General features: G+C 51.9%; 1 protein-coding gene across 1 annotated transcript in view; it reads right to left on the reverse strand.

The window, feature by feature from the left end:
• Nucleotides 1–1284: 1284 nt before the first annotated feature.
• Nucleotides 1285–27342, reverse strand: part of NOTCH3 (notch receptor 3) — a 39793-nt gene continuing 13735 nt past the window's right edge. The window contains exons 17-33 of the mRNA XM_070373217.1: nt 26195–26420; nt 25590–25791; nt 25184–25337; nt 24619–24803; nt 23919–24051; nt 23577–23834; nt 23375–23493; nt 22334–22920; nt 20374–20706; nt 16791–16945; nt 16492–16714; nt 14956–15040; nt 12818–12980; nt 9235–9539; nt 8828–8975; nt 4220–4317; nt 1285–3400 (exon numbers count right to left, since the gene is read on the reverse strand). Of these exons, the coding sequence (XP_070229318.1) occupies nt 2345–3400; nt 4220–4317; nt 8828–8975; nt 9235–9539; nt 12818–12980; nt 14956–15040; nt 16492–16714; nt 16791–16945; nt 20374–20706; nt 22334–22920; nt 23375–23493; nt 23577–23834; nt 23919–24051; nt 24619–24803; nt 25184–25337; nt 25590–25791; nt 26195–26420 (4430 nt within the window). The 3' untranslated portion in view covers nt 1285–2344. The remainder of the gene's footprint in view (nt 3401–4219; nt 4318–8827; nt 8976–9234; nt 9540–12817; nt 12981–14955; nt 15041–16491; nt 16715–16790; nt 16946–20373; nt 20707–22333; nt 22921–23374; nt 23494–23576; nt 23835–23918; nt 24052–24618; nt 24804–25183; nt 25338–25589; nt 25792–26194; nt 26421–27342) is intronic.

Below are 27342 nucleotides of genomic sequence, written 5' to 3' on the forward strand. Positions count from 1 at the left end.
GATTAGGAAAAGGTTCTTTGCATTATGCTTATAACTTTTCTGTAAATTTTAGAATGAAAACCATACAAAGTGTGTGTGTGTGTATGATAATCCTAGACAGCGTATTATTAAAAAGCAGAGACATCATTTTGCCGACAAAAGTCTGTATCGTCAAAGCTATGGTTTCTCCAGTAGTCATGTATGGATGTGAGAGTTGAAAGATAAAGAAGGTTGAGCGCCAAAGAATTGATGCTTTTGAATTGTGGTGCTGGAGAAGACTCTTGAGGGTTCCTTGGACTGCAAGGAAATCAAATCAGTCAATCCTAAATAAATCAACCCTGAATATTCATTGGAAGGACTGATGCTGAGGCTGAAGCTCTAATACTTTGGCCACCTGATGAGAAGAGCCAACTCATTGGAAAAGACTCTGATGCTGGGAAAGATTGATGGCAAAACGAGAAGAAGCCACTGCAGTGAGAAGCCCACACACCACAGTGAAGAGTAGCTCCTGCTCACCACAACTAGAAATAAAGTCCCAGCGCTTTTATAATTTATACATATATAAATTCCTTTTCAAACTGATAATTAATTTGTCATTGCTAAAGAACTAGCCAGCCGCATTTGGTTCTATCTACACACTATTTGTATCAAGCATCAGAAATAATACCTGTTGATTTTCTTTCTTTTTATTTTAGTAGCTATATATATTTTTTGGAAGACTATCAATGCTGTAAAAAAAATTAAACATACTTTTTATTTAATAACCATCATATTTTTTAAAAGCAAAAAAAAAAGAAAGAAATTCCGGCAAGGTTTTGTTGGGACCGCTGTTGCAGCAGTGGGGAGTGAGAACAAGCAACAGGTTCCCTTTACTTGCTCATTTCCCAACAGCAGAGAGGGACAAGCTGGTTCCTTATATGGGGTAAGTGGGGGCGGGGGGTCCAGGGGTTGAGCTGGAGGGGTGGCTTAGGTGGTACCCAGCCCTCACGTGGTATTGTGTGCAGGAGGCAGGCACAGTACCCTGTTCTTGCTCCCAGCTCTTCAGAGGCGGCAGTTGGGGTTTTCTGGTCTTTTCACATCTTATTGTCTGTAATTTGCCCCCAATACACATGCCTGCAGGTGTTTTTAGTCCCTTATAGTTTCTTTGTATTTTATTGCTCCAGGAGATGTTTGTCTAGGTGCAAGCACTGCAGGAAAGGGTCCCAGGTCCCGTGTCTCAGCCTGTCTCAAAGTTAATGCTGAAGAGGCCAAACCCCCACACTACCACCACCCCTCCTCACCTAGACACACAACAATGACACCGAGTGTTAACTATTCCTTTATTAGGTGGTGACGGAACAGGGGGCTGTACAATGCAAGGCCTGGGGACTTAGCTACACAGGGATTGTGACCAGAAGCTATATTACAAAAATAGCCTACAAATACTTCTATTTTGCCCTGAGGCTGGGCCAGGGGAGTACCAGGAAGAAGAGGTGCCAGGCAGGCAGCTCCTTCTCTTCCTGCAGGCCCATTGTTTACAGGGAGACAAAGTAGAATGCACACATCTCCCTTGGTCGTCATAGTCCCACCAGCCACCCCACCCTCCCAGCTCCCAAAGGGAGAAGGCCCACACCCTAGGATGGGGGTGGGGGGACTGTGGGCGGGCTCTCTTGGGCCAGAGGGCAAAGCTCTAGAATAAGTTCCATCTGGAATGCAGTGAAGTGAGGGAGGTGGAGCAGGGAGGAGGCTCCCAAGTCTCACCCGACCCCTAGCCCCGGAGGGTGCGCCCAAGGGTGCCTACTTGGTACACACCAGGGTTGTGTACTTGGTACACAGGAGCCCGGTCATGCCTGTGTACTTGGTACACAGAATCCAGCTTGGCCGAATGGGCCCACAGACTCAGCCCCACGGGGGCACTGGGGGGGTTTGCAGGGGGGCAGAGAGCATCTCCATATATATATTTTGTAAAAAATAATAATAATAATAAGTTTGTTTAAATGAATTTGTTTCTATACAAAATGTAAAAAAAAATAATAATAATCCACTTGTGTCAGAGCAGGAGGAGTGACAGAAGGGGGCCAGAGAAGGCAAGAAAAGGGGGGAAAAGAGAATGGGGGTAGGGGGGTGTTGGCCACAGGATGAGGGGAGAGGCAGGCGGATGTCCTAGACTCACCACAGGACCCAAGTGTAAGGGTCAGCCTGCACCCCTTATAAATAAAGGAAGACTGAAGCCCTAGGCTGGTGACCTATCTTGGTCACATTGCAAGGAGAGCAGGGTGCAGGAGAAAACAAGAAACAGAATGAAATGGACTAAAAGGGGAGAGAGAGAGGGGAATCATGACTGGGAGCCCCTTCAGCCTTCCAAAATTCAGGAACTGGGGAGCCCTCAGGCCAACACTTGCCTCTTGGGGGTGACTTCAGGCTGGGGCCCTAGCTGGGTCTGGGCCTGAGCAAGAGCGCCAGGGACCGACAGGGGAAGCGGCTGGGCCGACAGGGACCCAGCAGCTGTGGCCGAGGCCCCGGTGGCAGTGGCCGGGCTGGGCGTGGAGTCAGACCAGTCCGAGAGTGAGGGTGGGGAGGGGCTGGCCCAGTGCTCGGGGGACTCGGGGGATGGGGTCAAGTAAGGGTGCTCGCTGGGGACCCGCAGGAAGCGGGCCTTGGGGGGGCTGCCGTGAGCCCCAGCCACCGCGGGGAACTCCTCGCCGTGTCCTGGGGCAGCCAGGTAGGGCGGGGGCCGCTCCTGGGGGGACACAGGATTCCCGGGGTTCAGCAGCTGGGGTCCCGGGGCCAGCGGCAGCAGGAAGGAGGGACCTGGAGGGGCGGGTGGGGGCAGCCGGGCCCAGTCGAGGGGTACGGCCACGGGGTTCAACAGGCCCAGGCTGAGCACGCAGCCCCCAGGGGGCTGACGCCCTAGACCCGCCCGGCCCGCGCCACCCAGCTGCGCCAGAGACACAGCCGTGGCCGTGGCGGCCGCGTAGGGCCCCTCGAGGGGGAAGCCGCCAGGGGACGCGGGGGGCCCGCCAAAGGGCCGCGGGGAGTCCAGCGAGTCCACGGGCGAGAGCGTGACCGAGCTGTCGGCCAAGGGCCCGGGGCAGGCCAGCGTCAGCTTCTTGCCCCGCCCCCGGGTGCCCTGCGCCCCCAGCCCCGCCTTCCCCGGGGGCCTCCGGCTCTTCTTAGCCCCGGACTGCGCCACCTTGAGGCCGGGGAGGAAGGCCCCGGGGGGACAGAGCAAGGGCCCCAGGCCGTGGGGGCCAGCGGGGCTTCGGGGCCCGCTGGGCTGGTCCAGCAAGCGCACGATGTCCTGGTGCAGCCTCTCCTGGGCCACGTCCCGGGGCAGCCTGTCCAGGTGGTCTGTGATCTCCCGGTTGGCAAAGTGGTCTAGCAGCAGCTTGGCCGCCTCGAAGCTACCCTCCCGGGCGGCCAGGAACAGTGGAGTCTCTTCCTGTGGGGGCCCAGGAACCCACAAGATGTCAGGGTCAAGAGTCAGGTTAAGTCCTGCCTAACGTCACAGAGGCCTCTAGTCTCTGGGGGAAACAGAGCTAGGAGTTCATACTCTGCAGCCAGACAGACCTTGATTGGAATCTCAGTTCTGCCTGGATGAAAAACTGGGCAAGTTCTTTCCTTAAAGCCCTATTCATCCAGCACCTATTAAGAAACTTCAGGCCCCAAAGCCAGGACTAGAGTGAGGAGAGTGAGGCACTCACCTTAGGCACAGAATTTAAGGGGGTGGTGAAAAATTCTGCTATCAAAATAAATGGTATTTAATGCAGTTTTTAAAGTTAAGATTAATGCAAAAATATATACATAACAAATATAACATGGATATCTTAGATAAAGATGGAATCTACCCCCTGCATTCTTTTGAACCTCATTTTTCCATTTGTAAAATGAGAGTAATACCACCTTGCAAGGGTTTTCAAACAACAGTCATAATAGCTATCTTTTGTTGAGGATCCTCTAAGCACTTTACAAAAGCATTAGCTCACTGAATTCTTGGAAGAGGCGATGAGGTGGGTACTGTTGCTTCCCCATTTCAAAAATGTGAACAGAAGTTCGGAAGAGTTAAGTAACTTGCCCAAGGTCACCAGCAGCTGCCATACACTTCCTCCCCTGATCCGCTATTGGAACCTCTTGGGCCCTGATCCCACGTGAACACTGGCTACAGGCAGGGTGAATGTCCCCACCAGCCTCCCCCAATCTGCTCTCTGCTGCCTGTGGAGGCTGTTCCAGGGCTGAAGGTGAACCAAAAGCTGGGGCTCACCTTGCTATCCTGCATGTCCTTGTTGGCTCCATTTTTGAGCAGAGCCAAGGTGGCCTCCACGTTGTTGACAGCTGCAGCCCAGTGTAAGGCCGATTTTCCTGTGGGGAAGTGAGGGGAGGTCAAGGTCAGGACCTGGCTCATTAGCTGCCCCTCCCCCACAGGGGAGGACAGGAGTGTCTAGAATATGGGATGGGATGGGGGGGAGGGTAGGCTGAGTACCTGTGTTTGGGTCTATGTGTGCACAGCTATAGGTGTAACTTTCCATATTTGGGGCATATTATGTGGGCCTAACTAAGTTGTATGTAGAGCTGTGCTGTCCAATGCAACAGCCACAGTCACATGTGGTTCTTTAGTTTATATAAATTACAAAAAAAAAAAAAAAAGAAGTTCCCTGGTAGCCTAGTGGTTAGGATTCCAAGCTTTCATTGCTATGGCCCAGGTCCAATCCCTGGTCAGGGAACTGAGATCCCACAAGCTTCACAGCATAGCAAAAAATAAATTAATTCATTAAATTGGTGTCAAGATAGTTTAATGGGGAAAGGATAACTTTCTCAACAGATCATGCTGGAGGGCTTCCCTGGTGGCTCTGCGGTGGAAAATCTGCTTGCCAGTGCAGGGGACACAAATCTGATCCCTGGTCTGGAAGGATCCCACATGCCTTGGAGCAACTAAGCCTGTGTGCCCCAACTATTGGGCCTGTGGTCTAGAGCCCAGGAGCCACAACTACTGATGTCCTTGAGCCCAGAGCTCATGCTCTGCAACAAGAGAAGCCACGACAGTGAGACGCCCACACACTTCAACTAGAGAGTAGCCCCCAGTCACTGCAACTAGAGAAAACCCACACACAGCAATGAAGACCCAGCACAGCCAAAAATAAAAAAAATTATTTTTTTAAATGGTACTGGTACAACCGGATCTCCATATGCAAAAGAACAAAGTTGGACCCCTACCTCACACCACATACAAAAAATAATTCAAAGTGAATCCAATATCTAAATGTAAGACCTCAAACTATAAAACATTTAGAAAGAAACACAGGAGTAAATTTTCACAAGACCTTGAATTAGGCAGTACTTTGGCCACCTCATGTGAAGAGTTGACTCATTGGAAAAGACTGATGCTGGGAGGGATTGGGGGCAGGAGGAGAAGGGGACGACAGAGGATGAGATGGCTGGATGGCATCACTGACTCAATGGAAGTGAGTCTGAGTGAACTCCGGGAGTTGGTGATGGACAGGGAGGCCTGGCGTGCTGTGATTCATGGGGTCGCAAAGAGTCGGACATGACTGAGCAACTGAACTGAACTGAACTGAATTAGGCAAAGGATTCTTAGATATGACACCCAAAACACAAGCAACAATAACAACAACAACAAAAATAGATAAACTGGACATAATCAAGATGAAAAAACTTTTGTGCTTGTAAGGACATCATCTAGAAAGTAAAAAAGAGAACCTATAGGGAAATTCCCTGGCAGTCCAATGGTTAAGACTCCAAGCTTCCGCTGTAGGGGGTGGAGGTTTGCTTCCTGGTAGGGGAACGAAGGGCTTGCCCAGTGGCTCAATGGGTAAAGAATCTGCCTGCAATGCTGGAGACACAGGAGACTCAGGTTCAATCCCTGGGTTGGGAAGATGCCCTGCAGAAGGGAATGGCAACCCACTCCAGTATTCTTGCCTGGAGAATTCCGTGGACAGAAGGTGGAAAGAGTCAGACATGACTGAGCGACTAACACACACAAGGACATCATCTAGAAAGTAAAAAGAAAACCTACAAGAACTTCCCTGATGGTCCAATAGTTAAGACTCCAAGCTTCCACTGCACAGAGTAGGGGGTTTGATTCCTGGTTGGGAAACTAAGATCCCATATGCCGTGGGGTACAGTCCCCACTGAAAGAAAACCTACAAATATAATAAACCTACTGTATGTTTGATAAGAGACCTACCTAGAATATATGAAGAACTTTTATAACTCAATCATAAAAAGACAAATAACCCAATTTTTAAATGGGCAAAGAATCTGAATAGACATTTCTCCAAAGATATACAAATGGCTAATAAATGTGGAAAAATGCTCAACATCATTGGCCATCAGGGAAATGTAAATCAAACCACATTGATATACTAAATCACATCCACTAGGGAGACAGTACAAAAAGAGAGAAAAACAAGTTGTCAGTCAGGATGTGGCGATAGCAGAACCTGTTTTATACACTGTTGGTAGGAATGAAAAATAGGGCAGCCACTGTGGAAAACAGTCTGGCAGTTCCTCAGAAAGTGAAAAAGAGTTATCATGTGACCTAGCAATTCTGCCCATAGGGATACATCCCAGAGAAATAAAACCATGTCCATACAAAAACTGATACATGAATTCTACACCAGCATTATTCATAATAGCCCCAAAGCAGAAACAACCCACATGTCCATCAATGGATGAATGCATACACAAAATGTGGTGCCTCCATATAACAGAGTATTACCTAGTCATTAAAAACAAAAAAGGGGGTTTCTCTGTGTGTTCTAGTGGTCAAGAACCCAGTGGTTAAGAACCCTGCAACACAGGGGACACGGGTTCGGTCTCTGGTGTGGGAGGATCCTACATATGGTGGAGCAACTAAGCCTGTGCAGCACAGCTACTGAGCCTGTGCTGCAGAGCCCGGGAGCTGCAACCACTGAAAGCTGTGAGCCCTAGAGCCCGAGCTCTCCAAGAGAAGCCACAGCAATGAGAAGCCCACGTTCCGCAACTAGAGAAAGCCAGCAACGAAGACCCAGAACAGCCAAAAATAAATAGTTTTCTTAAAAAAAGAGGGAGTTCCCTAGTGACCCAGTGGTTAGGATTCCGGGCTTTCACTGCTGTGGCTGGGGATCAATCCCTGTCAGAGAACTGGGACCCTGCAAACCTTACAGCAAGGCCACAAAACAAACAAAAAGTAATCCTGGTACACGCTGCCATGCATATACCTGCTACTTGCAGGCTCATGAACCTAGAAAACATCATGAAAGGAGCCAACCAAGAAAGACCACATATTGTGTGATTCCATTTATATAAAGTAGAATACACAAATCTTTATAGAGAGAAAGTACATTAGCAATCATCTAAGGGCCACAGAAAATGAGAGGGTGTGGAGGGGTGATGGCTAAGAAGCAAAGGCTTCTTTTTCAGGTGATGAAAACATTCTAAAATTTATTGTAACAAAAAATAAAATAAAATTTATTGTGATGATATTTGCACAACCTTGTGGTTATATTAGGGGGCTTCCCAGGCAGCGCTAGTGGTAAAGAACCCAGCTGCCAATGCAGGAGACATAACAGATGTAAGTTCAATCCCTGGGTTGGGAAGGTCCCCTGGAGGAGAGCATGGTAACCCACTTTGGTATTCTTGCCTGGAGAATCCCAAGGACAGAGGAGCCTGGTGGGCTACAGTGCATGGAGTCACAAAGGGTTGGACATGACTGAGGCCAACTTAGCACACACACAGGTGGTTATACAAAAAAAATCACTGGATTTTACCCTTGAATGAATTGCATGGTATGTGAATAACATGTCAATTCAGCTATTTTTTTAAAAAAAGCAAAACAAAGGTTAAAATATTCAGTGAAATAAAAGACTCAGTTCTTTGTTCATACCAGCCACATTTCGGCGCTGAGTTATCACCATGCGTTGCCAGTAGCTACCATATTAGACAGCACAGACCAAGAGTACTTCATCATCACAGACAGTTCTATTGGCCAGCGCCCTTCTAGACCATATTTCTAAAGCAGGGGTGATTTTCCTCTAAGGGGCATTTGGCAATGTCTGGAGATATTTTTGGTTGTCATATCTGGGAGGTGGGGTGCTACTGGCATCTCATGGATCAAGACCAAGGATGCTACACTGCACAGGGTGGCCCCCACTGCAAAGGATGATCCAACCCCCAAATGTCAGCGTTGCTGAGACTGAGAACACCCAGCTCCAAAGATGTTTCTGAGAGTCCGAGTGTGTCTATGTGAGGTTCTCTAGACACAAGGCAGGTTGCTGTTGGGCAAGCAAGCCACCTCCAAGCAAGAAGTGATCCCCACCTACAGATTGGCCGATTCGCAAATTTTACACCAGTAGTCCAGCAGGTGGCACCAGTGTACGATCTTCTAACAAAGCAGATGGAAAGAACGTGTCTTGCAGAATGGCATGCTTGCCTGCTCAGTCCTTCAGTCCTGTCAGACTCTTTGTGAAGCCATGGACTGTAGCCCACCAAGCTCCTCTGTCCATGGAATTTTCCAGGCAAGAATACTGTAGTGGGTTGCCATTTCCTACTCCAGGGGATCTTCTTGACCCAGGGATCGAACCCATGTCTCCTGTGTCTCCTGCATTGTCAGGTAAATTCTTTACCACTGAGCCACCTGGGAAGCCCCATGGGGAAAGGCACCTTTTTCTAAATCACTGAGCGCAATATAGGCTAATGGGTGCCATTTAAAAAAAAATAAATGTATGAGAGTATAAGTCCATGTTGAAACTCTGTTATGAGTGCATGGGTTTCACTGACTGGGTCTCAGTGTGGGTATGAGTGAGTTCAGACCAAGTCAGGGTCCAGGTGACACTGTCTCAGCCTCCACCCACCACTACCCACCACAGCCTACCGAGCTCATCCACAGCATTGACATCAGCATGGCTGGCGATTAGCTCTTCCACCATGCCCTCCACCGCCAGGCGGGCTGCCAGGATCAGTGCCGTGGAGCCGTCTGCCATGCGAGCATCCAGGTCTGTAGAGCGGTTCCGGATAAGAATCTAAGGGAGACGGGGATGCAGGAGGGGGAGTCATGGCAAGAACAAGGGAACAAGAAGCACTCCCAAGCCCTCTGAGGACCCCAACCAATGCCTCCCATGGAACCCATGGGTTCAGGGAGCAGCTACTTGACAGTACACTCATATATCCTCATTTCACAAATGAGAAAGATGAGCTCTGACAGGCAAAACCTGGGCTCAAATCCAAGTCTGTCTGATGTGTGTCCCAGCTCTGAAGTCCCAAGAGGCAAGCCGATCTCACCTGGAAGACACCCTGGGCATCAGCAGTGACAGCTGTGTGCAGGGGGGTGCGGCCAGAGTGGTCCTGGGCATTGGTGTCTGCCCCAGCGTCCAGCAGCCGCTTGGCCGCGTCAGCCCGGGCATAGCGGGCAGCCAGGTGCAGGGCCGTCTCACCAGTGCGGTCAGTCCGAGCCCCAAGCTGTGCCCCTTGGCAGATCAGGTCTGAGATGATGCTGGCTGATGTGTCTTCTGCCTCGTCCTCCTCAGTTGGGATTGGCTCCAGGGCTCCCCCGCAGAAGGAGGCCAGCATTAGAGGGGTGAAGCCATCTGCAGGGACCAGGAGTGTGTCAGAAAGGAGGCAGACACAGGGCCTTCCCAGGGAATATGACACTGTATTAGGAGGAAGCGCACTGCATTAGGGGGAAGTGGGATGTGGGGAAGTACATGATCGAAGGGCCAAACCTCCCATCACACACACGCACACGTGCACACACACACACACACACACACTTGTGTGTCAGGTACTTCGGAGCCAACCCAGGATGAGGCTTTACAGGCATTTGGTTTGTGGCAGGAGGCCTCCTAAGCAGTAGGGTACACAGAACGAGGGAGGAATAAAGTCAAGCAAGTGGACGATGACCACATTCCTGGAGAGTTATTTCAGCCTGAGTTATTTCACTTTGTCAACAAAGGTCATCTAGTCAAAGCTATGGTTTTTCCAGGAGTCATGTACAGATGGGAGAGTTGGACCATGAAGAAGGCTGAGCACCCAAGAATTGATGCTTTTGAATCATGGTGCTGGAGCAAGGAGATCAAACCAGTCCATCCTAAAGGAAATCAACCCTGAATATTCAGTGGAAGGACTGCTGCTGAAGCTTAACCTCCAATACTTTGACCACCTGATGCGAAGAGCTGATTCACTGGAAAAGACCCTCATGTTGGGAAAGACTGAGGGCAGGAGGAGAAGGGGGCAACAGAGAATGAGATGGTTGGATGGCATCACCAACTCAATGGACATGAGTTTGAGCAAACTTCGGGAGACAGTGAAGGACAGGGAAGACTGGTGTGCTGCAGTCCATGGGGTCGGGAAGAGTCAGACACGAGTCTGAACAACAACAACATTTCAGCCTGATCCCAAAGGGGGACTCTGAAAGCTGAGTTGTACCCAGAGTTGTAATCCAGCTTGAGACAAAGGAGCTGAGCCTTTCATATACCTGCATCCACTGCTTAGGAGCTGCACCGAGGGACATAAAATACCAAGTACGTGGGGGCCTAATGGGAGTCAAAAGACAGCCACAGGTGCGAGTCATTTGGAGCGAAAGCAAATCAGAACTGCAGGAGGCATATTATAAAATGTGACAAAGACAGACCCCAGAGGATTCAGACACCATGGTCTGCTCTACTCTGCAAGAGCACTTGCCCTTCTTTCCCTTAGGAAGCCACTAGCACCCCCATTCTCCATTCTCAAGGCCTCAGTTCAGTTCAGTCGCTCAGTCGTGTCCAACTCTTTGCGACCCCATGAATCACAGGAGAAGGAGCCTTCTCCTCCTGCCCCCAATCTCTCCCAGCATCAGAGTCTTTTCCAATGAGTCAACTCTTCGCATGAGGTGGCCAAAGCACTGGAGTTTCAGCTTTAGCATCAGTCCTTCCAAAGAACACGCAGGGCTGATCTCCTTTAGAATGGACTGGTTGGATCTCCTTGCAGTCCAAGGGACTCTCAAGAGTCTTCTCCAACACCACAGTTCAAAAGCATCAATTCTTCGGTGCTCAGCTTTCTTCACAGTCCAACTCTCACATCCATACATGACCACTGGAAAAACCATAGCCTTGACTAGACGGACCTTTGTTGGCAAAGTAATGTCTCTGCTTTTCAATATGCTATCTAGGTTGGTCATAACTTTTCTTCCAAGGAGTAAGCGTCTTTTAATTTCATGGCTGCAGTCACCATCTGCAGTGATTTTGGAGCCCCAAAAAATAAAGTCTGACACTGTTTCCACTGTTTCCCCATCTATTTCCCATGAAGTGATGGGACCAGATGCCATGATCTTCGTTTTCTGAATGTTGAGCTTTAAGCCAACTTTATCACTCTCCTCTTTCACTTTCATCAAGAGGCTTTTTAGTTCCTCTTGACTTTCTGCCATAAGGGTGGTGTCATCTGCATATCTCAAGCCCTGCTGCTGCTGCTGCTGCTAAGTCACTTCAGTCGTGTCCAACTCTGTGCGACCCCAGAGACGGCAGCCCACCAGGCTCCCCCGTCCCTGGGATTCTCCAAGCAAGAACACTGGAGTGGGTTGCCATTTCCTTCTCCAACTCATGAAAGTGAAAAGTGAAAGTGAAGTCGCTCAGTCGTGTCCGACTCTCCTCAACCCCATAGACTGCAGCCTACCAGGCTCCTCCGTCCATGGGATTCTTCAGGCAAGAGCACTGGAGTGGGGTGCCATCGCCTTCTCCTATCTCAAGCCCTGCTGCTACTGCTGCTAAGTCGCTTCAGTCATGTCCGACTCTGTGTGACCCCATAGACGGCAGCCCACCAGGCTCCACCATCCCTGGGATTCTCCAGGCAAGAACACTGGAGTGGGTTGCCATTTCCTCCAATGCATGAAACTGAAAAGTGAAAGTGAAGTTGCTCAGTCGTGTCTGACCTTCAGCGACCCCATGGACTGCAGCCCACCAGGCTCCTCCGTCCATGGGGTTTTCCAGGCAAGAGTACTGGAGTAGGGTGCCATCGCCTTCTCCTCTCAAGCCCTAGGTAAAGGCAAACCCCCGCTGCAGGGACAGGCATATAGCCCAGGCCTGTCAATCTGCATGTTCCAGGCCCCAGGCCACATTGATTGGTTCACACATGGGGCACGTGACCTTAGACTATCCAATCAGAACTCATCCTGGGAGGACTTCCCTGGTGGCCCAGTGACTAAGAATCTAAGGACCAATGCAGGGGAACCAGGTTGGATCCCTAATCTGGGAAGATCCCACATGCTGCAGAGGAACTAAGCCCGTGTGCCACAACTACTGAGCCTGGGTACCCTAGAGGCGTGCTCCGCAGCAGGAGAAGCCGCGGCAACGAGAAGCTCCTGCACTGCAACTAGAGAAGACCTGTGAGCAGCAACAAAGAGCCCACACACTGCAACGAAGACCCAGTGCAGCCAAAAATTTTAAAAAAAATAAATAGCTTTCATTGGCCAAAGATACAATAGTTTGAGCATCAACAAGAATGTGTACATTAAATTTAAACATATCAGTTACATTAAAAAAAAAAAAAAACAAAAACCCTCATCTTGGGACTTTTGCTGTTACAGATGAGAAAAAGGTTGTGTAATGCCTGCAGGAGAAAGACTGCCTGGACTGGAACCAAAAGCTGACAAGTCCAGGATCCAAATGTGCCTGAAGCTTCTGTTTACAAGAGCCAGTAAATCGTTTGTTTTACTTAAGTTAGCTTGAGTTGGGCTATTATCACTTACAACCAAGAGTCCTGATTAACAGGACTGATTAACCCACTGACAGACAGCCAGACACACCCAGCTGTTCCCAGAGCACAGACTCAGATGGAACCTCTCATGAGCAGGATGGATCAAGGGCATTCTGGAGGCAGGGGCGCCATCACTGACCTGGACCGCGCACGTTGACATCCATGCCATCCGCATCTGCGTCGCCCTGCGGCGGTGTCAAGGCCATGGCTGGTGCCACGCGGATGTCGGCCGCAACCAGGTGGTGTTGAGTCCACTGGCGGCAATCCACAGCGTCCTCAGTCCCCATACCAGGCTCCTCCACCTGGAGGCACAAGCACCCAGGTTCTCACAAGGAATTGGGAGACACAGAGGAACCATCTGGGCATTCTCACAGATTTCTCTCACAGAGATGCACACACGGCAGGTGCCGAGAAGCCATTAACATCCTGCTTGATAGGGGCTTCCCAGGTGTTTCAGTGGGAAATGGCAACCCATTCCAGTTCTTACCTGGGAAATCCCTTGGTAAGAACTGGAATGGACCTAGCGGGCTACAGCCCATGGGGGTTGAAAAGAGTCGGACATGACTGAGCGACTGAGCACACACAGCAAGACTAAACAGAGCCTGATCAAATTAGATCTGAACTTAAGGACCCAGGTGGGGAGTTTAATTTCATAAAAAAGGACAGCCAGGTGACGGACAGGTAACCAGAAAAGGTCCTGGAGGATGGGACACCCTTCAATGTGGATTCAGTGTCTGACACAGTCATTTAGTAGGCTTGTAATCCTAGAATTCTGAGCTTCTCATTGGTAAAATCAAGATGATGCAGTCAGGGACTTCCCTGGTGGCCCAATAGTTAAGACTCCGCCTGCCAATGCAGGGACATGGGTTTGATGCCTGGTCCAGGAAGATTCACTATGCCTCGGAGTAACTAAGCCTGGGCGCCACAACTACTGAGCCCTCGACCCTAGAGCCTATGCTCTGCAACAAGAGAAGCCACCGTGATGAGAAGCCTGCCCACCATAACTAGAGAGTAGCCCTGGTCACCACAACTAGAGAAAGCCCACTCAAAGCAACAAAGATCCAGCATTGCCAAGGACTAATTAATTAACTTAAAAAAAAAAAAGAGATGATGCAATAATTTCACAAGACCCACATAAACATTCTACACCATATACTTAACACCCACTTTTGGATGAGAAAGAAAGAAAAAAAAAAGCCTGGGGTAAGCAGATTTCTTTGGCTGTCATTTGCAACAGAAGTATCCATTCTAACAAACATTAAAACATAGGCAGGAGGAGAAGGGGATGACAGAGGATGAGATGGTAGGATGGCATCACCAACTCAATGGACATGAATTTGAGCAAACTCAGGGAGATGGTGAAGGACAGGGAAGCCTGGCGTGCTACAGTCCATGGGGTCGCCAAATCAGACACGACTTAGCGACTGAACAACAACAAAAATCGTATGATGAAGGCCTAATCCCCCAACACGACTATATTTAGAGACAGAGCCTTTAAGGAAGTAATTACGGTTAAATAAGATCTTAAGGGTGGAGCCCTAATCCAACAGGACCAGTGGAAGAGGAAGAGACACCACAGTTCTCCCTCATTCTCTGCACACGAAGAGGAAAGGTCATCTGAGGACACAGTGAGAAGAGGCATTCTGCAAGATAAGAAGTCCTCACCAAGAGCCAATCCTGCCAGCGCACTGATCCTGGACTTACAGCCTCCAGTGTGTATCTGTGCCTGCTAAGTCGCTTCAGTCGTGTCCAACTCTGTGCAACCCTATGGAGCCCAGCAGGCTCCTCTGTCCATGGGATTCTCCAGGAGAGAATTCTGGAGTGGGTTGCCATGCCCTCCTCCAGGGGATCTTCCCGACCCAGGGACTGGACCCACATCTCCTGCCTCTCCTGCACTAGCAGGCAGGTTCTTTATACCATCAGTGCCACCTGGGAAGCCCCAGCCTCCAGAGGTGTGAGAAAAATAAGTGTCTGTTGTTTGAGCCACTCAGTCTGCAGTATTTCATTATGGCAACTCTCGCTGACAAAGACAGGGCCCATCGGCGTGGCCCCTGGACAGGAAAAGACTAGCTGGGGGTGTTCTCAGGCTGGGCACGCTGGACTAAGGTGGCCACATCAGAGAGAATGCAGAGTCACTCTCTGGGATACAGGATCCCCTCTGGAAAGACGCCAGGAGCAGGATGGGGTGGTTGCCGTGACTGTTCCCCTGGCTCTCCCACTGACCACTGGGCCCCCACCCAGGACCCTGAGGGCAGGGGTCACAGGAGGGAACACAACCTTCAGTCGCTTGGCCTCTGGGCACTCTGTGTCCATCCAGTCGGTGGCCACCTCCCCCATCAGACTCTCACCCTTGGCCATGTTCCTGTGGGGACAGTGGGAAAGGGGAGGGGAGAAGGGACAATGCGGTCAGCAGGGGCAGGGTACTCAGGGTCAAGAGATAGGGTCCAAGGATGGGATGCAGGATGCGGTCAAGGTTGCAGGGGGTACTGTCAGGGGTTGTGATGGGTGACAGTCAGGTGGAACTGGGGAAGGGACAGGAGTGGAGTCAGAGGTCAGAGCAGATAGATGTCTATGGGACAGGTGAGGGTCACAGGCATACAGCATGGGTTACAGCAGATGACATCATAGGTCATGGAAGACAGAGTTATCCTCATAGCAGGTGAGAGATGTAGCCAGGAATAAAGAGGTTGTGGAGAGGGAGCAGAGGGCAGAGGGTCACAGGAGAGGTAAATTCAGGGGTTAGGACAGGGTGGGGCTGGAGTCTTGAGGGGCCGGTCAGGGAGGTGGAGATCATGGCCAAGGCCAGGACTGAGGATCATGGGGAATGAGCACTGAGTTGGGGTGGAAAGAGAGGTCAGGTCAAGAGTCAGGGTAGGTTATTCTTGAGGCTTTCAATAGCTAAGTCAAAGATCTCTCGGTAAATGTCACAGTGCTCTTATAAATATGTGGGTTATTTTCAATTTCTTTTGATATTGATTTCTAACATGATTCCAGTAACAAGAGAACAGACTCTATATGATTTCAATACCTTTAGACCATGACACTTTTGCACCTTGTTTTATGACCCTGGGTATGGGCCAGTATCTCCTGGTTTATAGTCTATGGGAACTTGAAGATTTTGTACCCTGCTGTTGTATGAAAATTGTATAATCTTAATTATGTTGAATTGGCTCATACTGCTTTTCAGGTCTACCATATCCCTCTGCTTTTCTGTCTATTCATTCTGTTAATTTTTTGAGAGCTTGATATTGAAACTCCAATGAAAAATCTTAATTTATCTACTTAAAAAATAATTGTAATATACAGTGGAATTATATGTAACTTTCTTCTGTATTTCCCAAGTCTTCTGTAAACGTGCTATCATACTTTCATAAATTAAAAAATAAAAAATTAAAACAAAACAAAAAAAGTCAGGGTAGGTTAGAGCCAGAGGTGGTACTGGGGCTCACAGAGGATAGGATCAGGGGGTCCAGTGAGGGGTTGGGGTGCAGACAGAGGTCATGAGGTCCACGGTCATGTGGGAACACATATCAGGGTGAAGTCTGAGAGGCTGGGGTTGGGGGAGGGGGTTGTCACAGAAGGATCTGAGTCAGGGAACTGGACCATAGGAAAGGGGATCCAGGGTCACAAATCAGGGGTGATCCCTTAGGGATTATGGAGTCGTTGGTCAAGGAGACAAACACTGATGTCCAAGCTGGAGTCTGAAGTTAGGGTCAGGTAGGGGTCAGAGGTCAGAGTCAGGTGACGGTGGGCTCAAGAGCTCAGGCCCCGCCATAGTCAGGGACCGGATGAGGGATCGGGTAGGGTCCTCACTTCATGCCCAGCGCGTCTTGGCCCACGGGTTCCCGCCGGCCCTTGTGTCCCACGGCCACATCCTTGTGCAGTGCAAAGCCCTCGGGGAACCAGAGGGTGCTGTGCTCACGCTTGCGGCGGGCCACCATGACGCCGAGAACCAGGAGGACCAACAGGAAGATGCCGCTGGCCGCCAGCAGCGGTAACAGCGGCACGCTTGGTTCCGGCAGCTCCACTGGCTCCCCTGCGGGCAGGAAGCAGGGGGTCTTTACCAGGGGTCCAGGCCCACCCTCATCTCCCTATCTCGGGCGGGGCCTCACCCCGCGCCGCCCGCAGTGGGTAGGGGAAGTCGAGGCGCTCCACCGCCGACAACGCTCCCAAATAGTCCGCCGCGCTCTGAGCATCAGGGAAACAGTGGTCGTTCTCCGGTGACTGCAGGCACAGACGGTTGTCAATCTCCAGCATCACTACAGAGCTGCAGAGACACAGTGGAGGGACAGGAGGCTCAGCAGGCACTGCCAGAAGCCCCGCCCTAGGCCCCGCCCACCTCCCCACACCTCGCTCAGAAGAGCATCTCTACTCACCAGGTCACCACTAACTCCCATCCGGCATCCAATCCTGCCACATCCCCTCAAACTATCGTTTTTTTAAATCCACTTATGATATATTTGGTGATATTAAGGATATTTATTTTTTAGCTGTGATCACGGTATTACAGTGCTTTTAAGAAGAGAGCTTATGTGTTTAGAGAAGCATGCTGAAATGTCTACATATGAAGTGACGCACTATCTAGGAATTATTTTGACATAGCATGGGAACTAAGACAATCGAAGGGACTATATATGAAACAGGAATGGCCATATGGGGGGCTTCCCTCATAATCCAATGGCTAAGACTCCCAGCGCCAAGCGCAGGAGGCCTGGGTTCAGTTCCTGGTCAGGGCACTAGATCCCACATGCCACAACTAAAGACCCCGCAAAGAAGATCAAAGATCCCGTGTGCCACTAAGACCCAGTGAAGCCAAAGATATAAATATATATATAAAGAATGGCCTTATGCGTTCATTGTCAATGCTTGGTCCTAGGTACCTAGATGTGCATAACCCTGATCTGTTTTTGCATATGCTTAAAGTTCTTTGTCAATTCCCAAGCCAGTCTTGCTGTGGTCACCAGTGTCCTCTAAGTCATGAATCCAATGGCCACTGTTTTCCCATCAATATCTCCTTTCTCAGGCTGGTATATCCATCTCCTGCCTGCTATGAGCACTGGCTTCTAACAGTTGACAGCTGTTCCTTCCCCCAGAGAACTGGCCTCAGCAAAGTGGGGAGCCCTTCACTTGGGAGGTGACACCACTTAGGGAAGCCCTAGGCCAGGGATTGACTGATGTGTACAAAAGCTGGCCCTTTTGTCTCAAGGCAGGACCAACTTTATCCTCCAGAGCTCTCCAAGGGATCAGGCTGTGGCCCGATCCTGGCTGAGGCTCCCTCCTGCCTCAGTTCCTGCCCCTGTCCCATCCTGCCTCCCTCATCCCCTATCTACCCAGAGCACCCTTTCAATACATTGCATATATCTGAATCTCAGGCTCTGCTTCCAGGAACGCAACCCTCCAAACTTTTTCCTTCTTCAGGATACCCAGTACCCCAAGCCCTGGGTCTCCTACTGTCTCTGCTCCTTCCGCTTCTCTTTTCTGAGCTAATTTCTTTCAACCCATCTTTAGGACTCAGTGTCCCCATGTCATCCTTCTGTTCCCCACAACTCTCCCTACTTCTTCAAGTCCCTCCATGGCTACCATGATTGCCAAGTGCTTCGGTCTCACTCTTCAGACCCTAGCTGCCTCCTGAGGGTCTCCCCGAGACCCCCAGTTCCCTCCAGACTCTACAAGTCACAAAGTGACCCTTAATTTTGAGCTGGTGTCTTAATCTTTTTTAAAAGAGATTTAAAATAATTTTACTTGTTTATTTTTGGCTGTGCTGAGTCTTCACTGCTCCACGGACTTGTCTCTAGTTGTGGAGAACAGGGGCTACGCTCTAGTTGCAGTGTGCGGGCTTCTCACCGCTGACGTCTCTTGTTGCAGAGCTTTGGCTCTAGGGAACATGGGCTCAGCAGCTGTGGTGCACGAGCTTAGTCCCTCCACCGCTGGTGGGAGCTTCCCAAAACAGGGATCAAACCGATGTCTCTTTGCATTGGCAGGTAGATTCTTTACCACTAAGCTGCCAGGGAAGCGTTGTTTCTTCATCTTGATGAGAACACTTCCAGCAACTCAGTCACCCAGCCAAGGACAGGCACATCACCCATCCACCCACCTCCTTCATCCCAGTCAGAGGTCCTGCTCCTTATCTCTGACTTCCAGCCCTCCTCTCTGTGTCAGGGTCCTACCCTATTCAGAAGCCACATCTCCCTCTGGCTCCTCCACCAGGTCACCAGCAAGAGTGTTTTATATTTTCCATTTATGTTAATTTTTGAGAGTTTGATACTGAAACTCCAACTAAAAATCATAATTTACCTACTTAAAAATGATCAGAATATACACATTCGTGCTAAGTGGCTTCATTCATGTCCGACTCATTGCGACCCCAATGAACTGTAGCCCGCCAGACTCCTCTGTCCATGGAATTCTCTAGGCAAGGATACCAGAGTGGGTTGACATGCCCTTCTATAGGGGATCTTCCTGACCCAGGGATTGAACCCATGTCTCTTACATCTCCTGCATTGGCAAGAGGGTTCTTTACCACTATCACCACCTGGAAAGCCCATAATATATAATGGAAATACATGTAACTTTGTTTTTTATTTTACAACTCTCCTATATGCTTCCCTTGTGGCTCAGCTGGTAAAGAATCTGCCTGCAATGCAGGAGACCTGGGTTCAATCCCTGTGTTGGGAAGATCCCCTGGAAAAGGGGAAGGCTACCCACTCCAGTATTCTGTCCTGGAGAATTCCATGGACTCTATAGTCCATGGGGTCGCAAAGAGTCAGACACGACTGAGCGACTTTTATTTCACTATAAACTTTATAAGTTAAAAAATAAAAAATTAAAACAAAATGGGCAAGTTAGAGCCAGAGGTGGTATTGGAGCTCATAGCGCATAGGATCAGGGGGTTCAGTGAGGGCCTGGGGTGCAGACAGGGGTCAGGAGGGGGCTCTTCTTCTGCTCCCCAAAGGACCATTGCCCATGTCTGAAGGCATTTCCGGTTGTCACATCTGGGAGGGGGGAGATCTGTTGCCTGCATCCAGTGGGGAAAGGCCAGGGAAGATGCCAGACATCCTACAGTGCACAAGACAGACGGCCCCTCACAGTAAAGAATGACCTGGCCTCAGATGTCAATGGTGCTGAGGCTGAGATGTGTGTATTATATGTATTACATGACTCTGTATGTACCACCAAGAAGGCCCTCCCACACGCCGGGCATTTCCTAAGCAGTGAAATCAGTGAAAACATAACTGGACTAAAGACCTAACCCAGTGCCTGAAACCTATTAGGTGCTTTATCAGATATTTCCGGAATAAAGCCAAGTTCAGCCACAGAGTTTTACAGTTTGAAGGGAACTTAAAAAATAGCTAGAATAGTGTTTCCCAGATGTTAAGGGAAGTAAAACGCACAAGGGGCTTCCCTGGTAGCTCAGCTGGTAAAGAATCTGCCTGCAATGCGGGAGACCTGGGTTCCAGCCCTGGGTTGGGAAGATCCCCAGGAGGAGGGCATGTCAACCTACTCCAGTATTCTTGCCTGGAAAATCCCCATGGACAAGAGGAGCCAGGCAGGCTACAGTCCATGGGATCGCAAAGAGTCAGACATGACTGAGAGACTAAGCACAGCACAGCAAACGCACAAGGCCTTGTGAATGGTGCCCCTTCCCTAGCATCTGCATGCGCCCCCCACGGCTCCCCTGGGGCTGGAGTCACTCACCCAATCACCTCAGGGGCCAGCTCCCGCCGGTTCCGGGATTCAGCGCCAGGCCCCGGCCGGTGGTAAGGGAAGACCATGGCCTGGCCATTCTCGTCCAGACGGAAGCGTAGCGAGGTGCGCAGGATGCCGCTGAGCCGCTGCAGGAAGTCGGCGCTGGAGCGCAGCAGCTCCTCTGGCGGCAGCAGCACTGTGAGCACCAGGACGCCTCGGGCCAGCAGGGCCGGCACCTCACCCGCACAGTCCAGGCCATCCCAGCCGCACTCCTCCGTGTTGCAGCCCTGGTCGCAGCGGCCGTCAGCGAAGTGGTCCGCGCAGTACTTCTCATACACTGGGCTGGGGGAGGAGGAGGGCTGGGTCAAGGGAGCCTCTCCCCCAACTCCCACCCCCCACCCCACATGCCCCCACCTTGCCCCACGCTGCCCGAATACACCACAAAGCACCCAAGATTCCTCAGGGAGCAGAGAACTGGAACGTATCCACATGCCTGTGGAATGTATCAGGCTTTCTGCAAAACCAGCCAGTTGCTATACAATTATTAATAAGTCAGTAACTATTGACAACTGCATCCTAGGTGCTGAGCGCAGTTATAGGAGCTAAGGATATGAGTGAAGTGAAAAACCTTAGTCACTCAGTCGTGTCTAACTCTTTGAGATCCCATGGATGGTGGTCTGCCAGGCTCCTCTGTCCATGGAATCCTCCAGGCAGGAATACGGAAGTGAGTAGCTTTCCCTTTTCCAGGGAATCTTTCCCACCCAGGGATCAAATCCAGGTCTCCTGCATTGCAGGCAGATTCTTTACCGACTGAGCTACTGGGGAAGTCCACTAAGGATATGGCCCCAACACAAAACCTTACCCACTTGAAGCTGTCATTACAATGGGCAGAGACATATATTAAAAATGATGAATGAGCAGAACATACAGTATTTTGATTACACAACAATAAAGGCTAAATGTAAACATACACACACACGAATTAAATGCTAAGGGAAGAAATTAAGCAGAGGAAGTGCTGTGGGTGGCCAGGAAGGTGTTCACGGAGAGACTTGTGCTTGAGCAAAGACTTGAAGGAGATGAGGGAGGAGCCATGTGACTTCCTGAAGGACAGCATCCCGGCAGAGCGGACAGCCAGTGCAAACGCCCTGAGATGGGACCAAGCCTGGGGAATCTAAAGACTGGAAAAAAGGCCAGGATGGCTGGAGCAGAATGAGACGGGGGAGACAGAGGGACAGAGGGTCAGACAGGGCAGAGAATATGGATGAATACATAGAATGTATGAGACAGATAGACAGGCCTCATGAACAGACTGAGAAGGTCAGAAGAGGGGCAGGGAAAGACCAGCAGGGCCATGGATAGATGGGCATATAGAGGGGCAAAAACACGCATGGGTGGACATAAGGACAGAAGGGGCACATGAATGAACAGGTGGGGCACAAAGGTGTGCAGATGGACAGATGGGGCACATAGAGAGACAGACTGGCATAGAGACAGACAAATGGACAGGTGAGGTCCGAGGATGGACAAGCAGGGGTGCAGACAGACAGCTGGGTGCATAGAGGGACAAAACGAATTCATGGATGGACAGAAAGACCAACAAACAGGGTATAAAGAGGGACGGATGGAGTGCAGAGGCAGACAGAAAAACAGAAAGGGCTAATGGATGGACAAACTGCCACGCTGATAGGCAGGGAACGAAGATGTACAGACAGAGCACAAGAATGGGAAGACAGGCAGACAGGCATAAATGGCACGTGGATGGCTAGGTGAGGGGCACAGACAGACAAACTGCACGCAGATGGACAAAGTACACCAAGAAACAGGGCAAACGAAGGGACAGCCCAACAGACAGACTGAGGACGGACTGACAGATCAAGGCAAATGGATGGACAACAGAGAAGCAGGGCCCATGGGTGGTCAGATGTGGCACATGGACAGACAAGACCCAGACTGAGGACGGACTCACTTGCAGGTGCGCTCGCGGCCGCCGGCGCGGCAGTCGAAGTTGTCGTAGAGGCAGGCGGGCGAACTGCAGGCAGGGTCGCAGCGGCTGTTGTTGAACAGGAGCCAGCACTGCAGCGCCGCGCACTGCCGCCAGGGGTCGCTCACGCTCAGCGAGCAGTCGCCGCCGTCCCAGCCGCAGCCGGGGCTGTTGCACTCTCGGTCGCAGTTCTTGTCACCGCTCTTGGCCTCGCAGGCGGCTCTCGGGCACGCCGGCTCCTCTGGGACCTCGGGCATCGCCACGGATACCTCGGGCATCGTCGCGGGCACCTCACAGCGGGGCCCGGCCCAGCCTGACGCGCAAGCGCAGCGGAAGAAGGGCGCGAGCGGCTCCGGGCGGCAGGAGCCCCCGTGGAGGCAGGGAGAGGTCACACAGCTGGCATTGGCGGCCCCGGGGGTCAGCCCCCGGGAGCCCCGGCAGGCGGGACCCGACAGCCCCGGGGGGCAGGCGCAGCGCGGTCCACGGACCGTCTGCTGGCACGGGACACCCACGGGGCACTGCAGCTCCCGGCAGGAGCGTGCCACCCGCTCGCAACGCGGGCCCCAGAACGGCTGTGGGTTGGTTGCGGGGAGGGGAGAAAAGAGCGCAGGGGCAGGGGATATAGAGGGGGAGAGAGAAGGGAAGGAGAAAATAGGGAAGGTGAGAGAAATGGAAAGGTGGAGAAGCGCATTGAGGGTTGAAGGGGGAGAGGAAAGGAAATATGGAGGATCAGAACTTGGGAAAGGTTGTGCCTCTGATCTCCCGAGGTCTGGCCCAACCTCTCCCGGCTCCCACTGCCAGCCCCACCTTACAGGTAAGCCCAAGCTTTCCCAAGAGGCCGCAACTCCAAATTCCGGAGAGACACACACACACAACCTCCAGGTAATTTCAACATTTCCCAGAAATCCTCTTCCACTTCTTGTCCCCTAAAAGCCTCACCTTCCCATGAGGCCACGCCCCCTACCCCCCATCCCTACCTGCTTCCAGAGACCCTGTTACCACCGGCCACCCCCACCTACCACCTACCGGGATGCAGTGGCAAGAGAAGGTCAGCACACCCCCAGGGCCCGGGCTAGGACGGCACTGGCCTCCATGCTGGCAAGGCTGAGACTCACAGGGAGACAAGACAGTCTGACAGCGGGGACCTGGGCAAGCAGAAGGGAGTGGATCAGCTGCCTGTGGGGAACACAGGCAGGATCCCAGGCCAGCCCCCTCTTCCCATGCTCACCTGTGAAGCCAGGGTGACACAGGCAGCGGAAGCCCCCACCTGGGTCCTGCAGGCAGTCCCGGGTATGTGCCGCATGGCAGGCACCTGGGCGACACTCATTGATGTCCCCCTCACAGCGCAGGCCAGTGTATCCTGGGGGGCAGGTGCAGCGGAAACCACCCACCAGATCCACGCAGGTACCATTGTGCAGGCACCGGGGCCCCAGGTCCAGGGCTGGGCCTGGGCCACAGTCATCCTCATTAATCTCGCAGAGCACGCCTAGGGGGATGGGGGATGGGGAACATCAGGAGGGCTCAGAAACCCAGCCTCCCCACCTGTCCCCAAACCCTGGTCCTGGCCTACCCAGTGTCCCTGGAGGACAGGAGCAGAGATAGTGGGCCACGAGGTCAATGCAGATGCCCCCATGCTGGCAGGGCTGGGAGGCACACTCGTCTACATCATCCTCACAGTTGTCACCAGTGTAGCCAGCTGGACACTGCAGTGGGGGCGAGACAGGGACCTCCTCAGCCCAGAGGGACACAGATGCTCCCCATGAAGATACAGAGAATCCCAGGGCAAAGGGACACACACAGTCATCCCATGCACAGAGATATGCTCAGTGAGCAAAAACACACACCCAGTACATGGAAACACCCAGACACAGAGGGCTACAGATACACTCAGTGCAAAGAAACACACATACATACAAATGTACAGGCACATACATACAAATGTACACAGGAGAAATACCCAGATACACCCAAGACACACACAGCCAGAGATGCACACTCAGGCACTGGCACATGTGTGCCATTCATACCCATAGAGACACTATGCACAGAGACACACATGTCCAAGAAATAATGAAAGACAGAGGTAGAGCCAGAGACACCCTGAGATCTACCCAGAGTGACACCCACAAAGATACACCCAGAGTCACAAAAGCAAAAACCCAGACATGCCTAGAGAGGGACACCGCACCAGGCTCTAGACACACAGAAATGTGTAGCCAGACACACTCAGGGTGACCAGCCCTCCATCTCCTTCCCTGGGTGCTCCTTACCTCACACACATAACCGCCCGTGTAGCCTCGGCAGGTGCCCCCATGCTGGCAGGGCTGAGCCAAGCAGGGGTCCATCTCCTGCTCACAGTGGCTGCCGGTGTGGCCCTCTGGGCACACACAGTAGTGGGAGCTGTCCTTGTCCACACACTGCCCACCCGCCTGACACAGCTGCTCTGTGGGCACCCCTGAGCAGAGGAGAGCGGCATCAGGCAGACTCCCTCCTCCCTGCCCCCGTCATACACAGCACACCCAGCATCCCCACTAGCCTCAGTCACCAAGGCGTCACACACATTCCACTGGGTTACCACACATCCCCTGACACTGACACACACACACATGCACTTTCAAAGCTCACATCAGCTAGGTCACACACAGCATTGCAGACATCCCCGCTGTTTCACAGTGATAGACACACATACCACCTTGTCCTGGCCAGCTGTCAGACAGTCACATATCCACACACTCGCACACACCCCACGACGTCCATAAGCTCTGGTGCACTCTCATTCAGCTCACACTAGGAGGAAGTATGTGCACACACGCCCAATCACGCGCTCCCCCTCACCGATTTGGGCTGCGGCCTCTCTGCAGGGCAGGCTCCGGATGTCACATAGGCGGCCGCTCCACCCAGGGGGGCAAAGGCAGTAGAAAGAGGCCCCCGTTCGGGCACAGCGACCCCCATTCTGACAGGGCGAGCGGCTGCACCAGTCCACCAGCGTCTGTCGAGGAAGGGCAGGGTGTTCACACTCGGGGACCCCTAGAAACCCTGCCCAGCTTCTCCTCTGAGCAGGCTCCAGAACGCCTCTCCAGATTTCTCCCTCAGGATCCCTGCCAGGCCCCTCACCACAATCCCTCTGCCAACTCCTCCCCAGGATCCAGGCTGCCTTCTCAACCAACCAGGGTACCCAAAAGGCCCCTCCCCCAGAACATCCCTCTAGACTCCTCCCCAAGACTCCAGTGACCCCGCCCACCTGGCACTGAGCGCCGGTGAAGCCATCTGGGCAGGCGCAGTGGAAGCCAGGGTGGGCGGCAGTGCAGACGCCCCCATGCAGGCAGGGCCGCGAGAGGCAAGGGTCCGCTTCATGTTGGCAGTGTGTGCCAGTGTAGCCCGGGCGGCACAGGCAGGTGAATGAGTTCACACCATCCACGCAGGTCCCTCCATTAAAGCAGGAGCTGGAGGGAAAGGAGGGGCGCGTCTGGCCCCACCCTTCAGAGGCCCTGCCCCTTCCTGGGCCCCTCCTGGCGGAAGTGACAAGACCCCTACCCCAAGGAGAAGCTGAGGTCCCCCAAAGGCCCTGCCCTGTCATGTCCCTTAACCCCAGTATACCAGATGCTTCAGGGCTATGTGGAAGCCACATGGAGGCCCCCGTCCCCGTGGCCTGGCCTTGCTCCCACAGGGACCAGGGTACCTAAGGTGACCTCCCAACAGATGTCCTGCCCCTTCCCGGACACGTTCCCATCGGGCATCAGAGTCCTGAAGTGGGTGTCTAGCCGAGGACTCCTTGTCCCCGGCTCCTCGGGTCCCACGCCCCATCCGATGCCAGGGTCCTTGACTCCCAGGAGAGGCCCCACCCACCTGGGACTGCAGTCGGGGAGGTCCTGCTCGCAGTGGAAGCCGCCATAACCCGGTGGGCAGGTACAGGTGAAGGAGGCCACGTGGTCTGTGCAGGTGCCTGAGCCGCAGGGGCTGCTCAGACACTCGTCCACGTCTCGGGCACAGCGAGGACCAGCAAAGCCAGGGAGGCAGGAGCAGGAAAAGGAGCCCACCCCATCCTGACATGAGCCACCATTCAGGCAGGGGTCTACGGTCAGAAGGGAGGAGGTCTGGTCACGCACCTCACCCCCTGACCTGGCCATGCCTTGCATAGAGGGAAATGGGGAGAAAGCCAAGCTTCATTGGGAGGGGCACACTTAGCCAGGGGAACCAAACCCTGTTCTCTCTGTGGCCTCATTCCCTCCCTTATCTGATGGAAACCTCATCTATGTGTAAGGGAGGAAAGGTTTGAGAAGTTCCCAAAAGGTCCCTTTGAGCTCCCAAGTGCTAGTTGCCTGCGTGCGTGCTATGTCGCTTCAGACATATCCAAATCTGTTTGACTCTATGGACTATAGCCCACCAGGCTCCTCTGTCCATGGGATTCTCTGGGCAAGAATACTTGAGTGGGTTGTCATGCCCTCCTTCAGAGGATCACCCCCACCCAGGGATCGAACCCTCATCTCTTATGTCTCCTGCATGGGCAGGTGGGTTCTTTACCACTAGCACCACGTGGGAAACCCCAAGTACTAGTTGTATCTACTTAATTCCTGAGCTCAGCACAGGAGGTCTCCTCCAGGCCTGGGCTAGCCAGTAGGGTGGCCACTGACCACATGTGGCTCTTGAGCACTTGACATGTGGTTGGTCCAATTTGAGATGTACTGTCAGCATAAAACAGACACCAGAGAGCAGATCGTGAAGATTCCATATGAAAAAAGAAAAAAATAATGTAAAATACCTCAATCATTTTATATTGATTACATGCTGAAATGATAATATTTTTATGTATTAGGTTAAATAAAATATATTATTAAATTTAATATCACCTGTTATCATTTTGTTTGCTTTTTAATACAGCTATTAGAAAATAATTAATTCAAGGACTTCCCTGGTGGTCCAGAGGTTAAGACTACCTGCTCCCAGTGCAGGGGGCCTAGGTTTGATCCCTGGTAAGGGAACAAGATCCCCCATGC

Source organism: Bos mutus, chromosome 7 (assembly GCF_027580195.1).
Source record: "Bos mutus isolate GX-2022 chromosome 7, NWIPB_WYAK_1.1, whole genome shotgun sequence".
In the NCBI taxonomy this organism is placed as follows: domain Eukaryota; kingdom Metazoa; phylum Chordata; class Mammalia; order Artiodactyla; family Bovidae; genus Bos; species Bos mutus.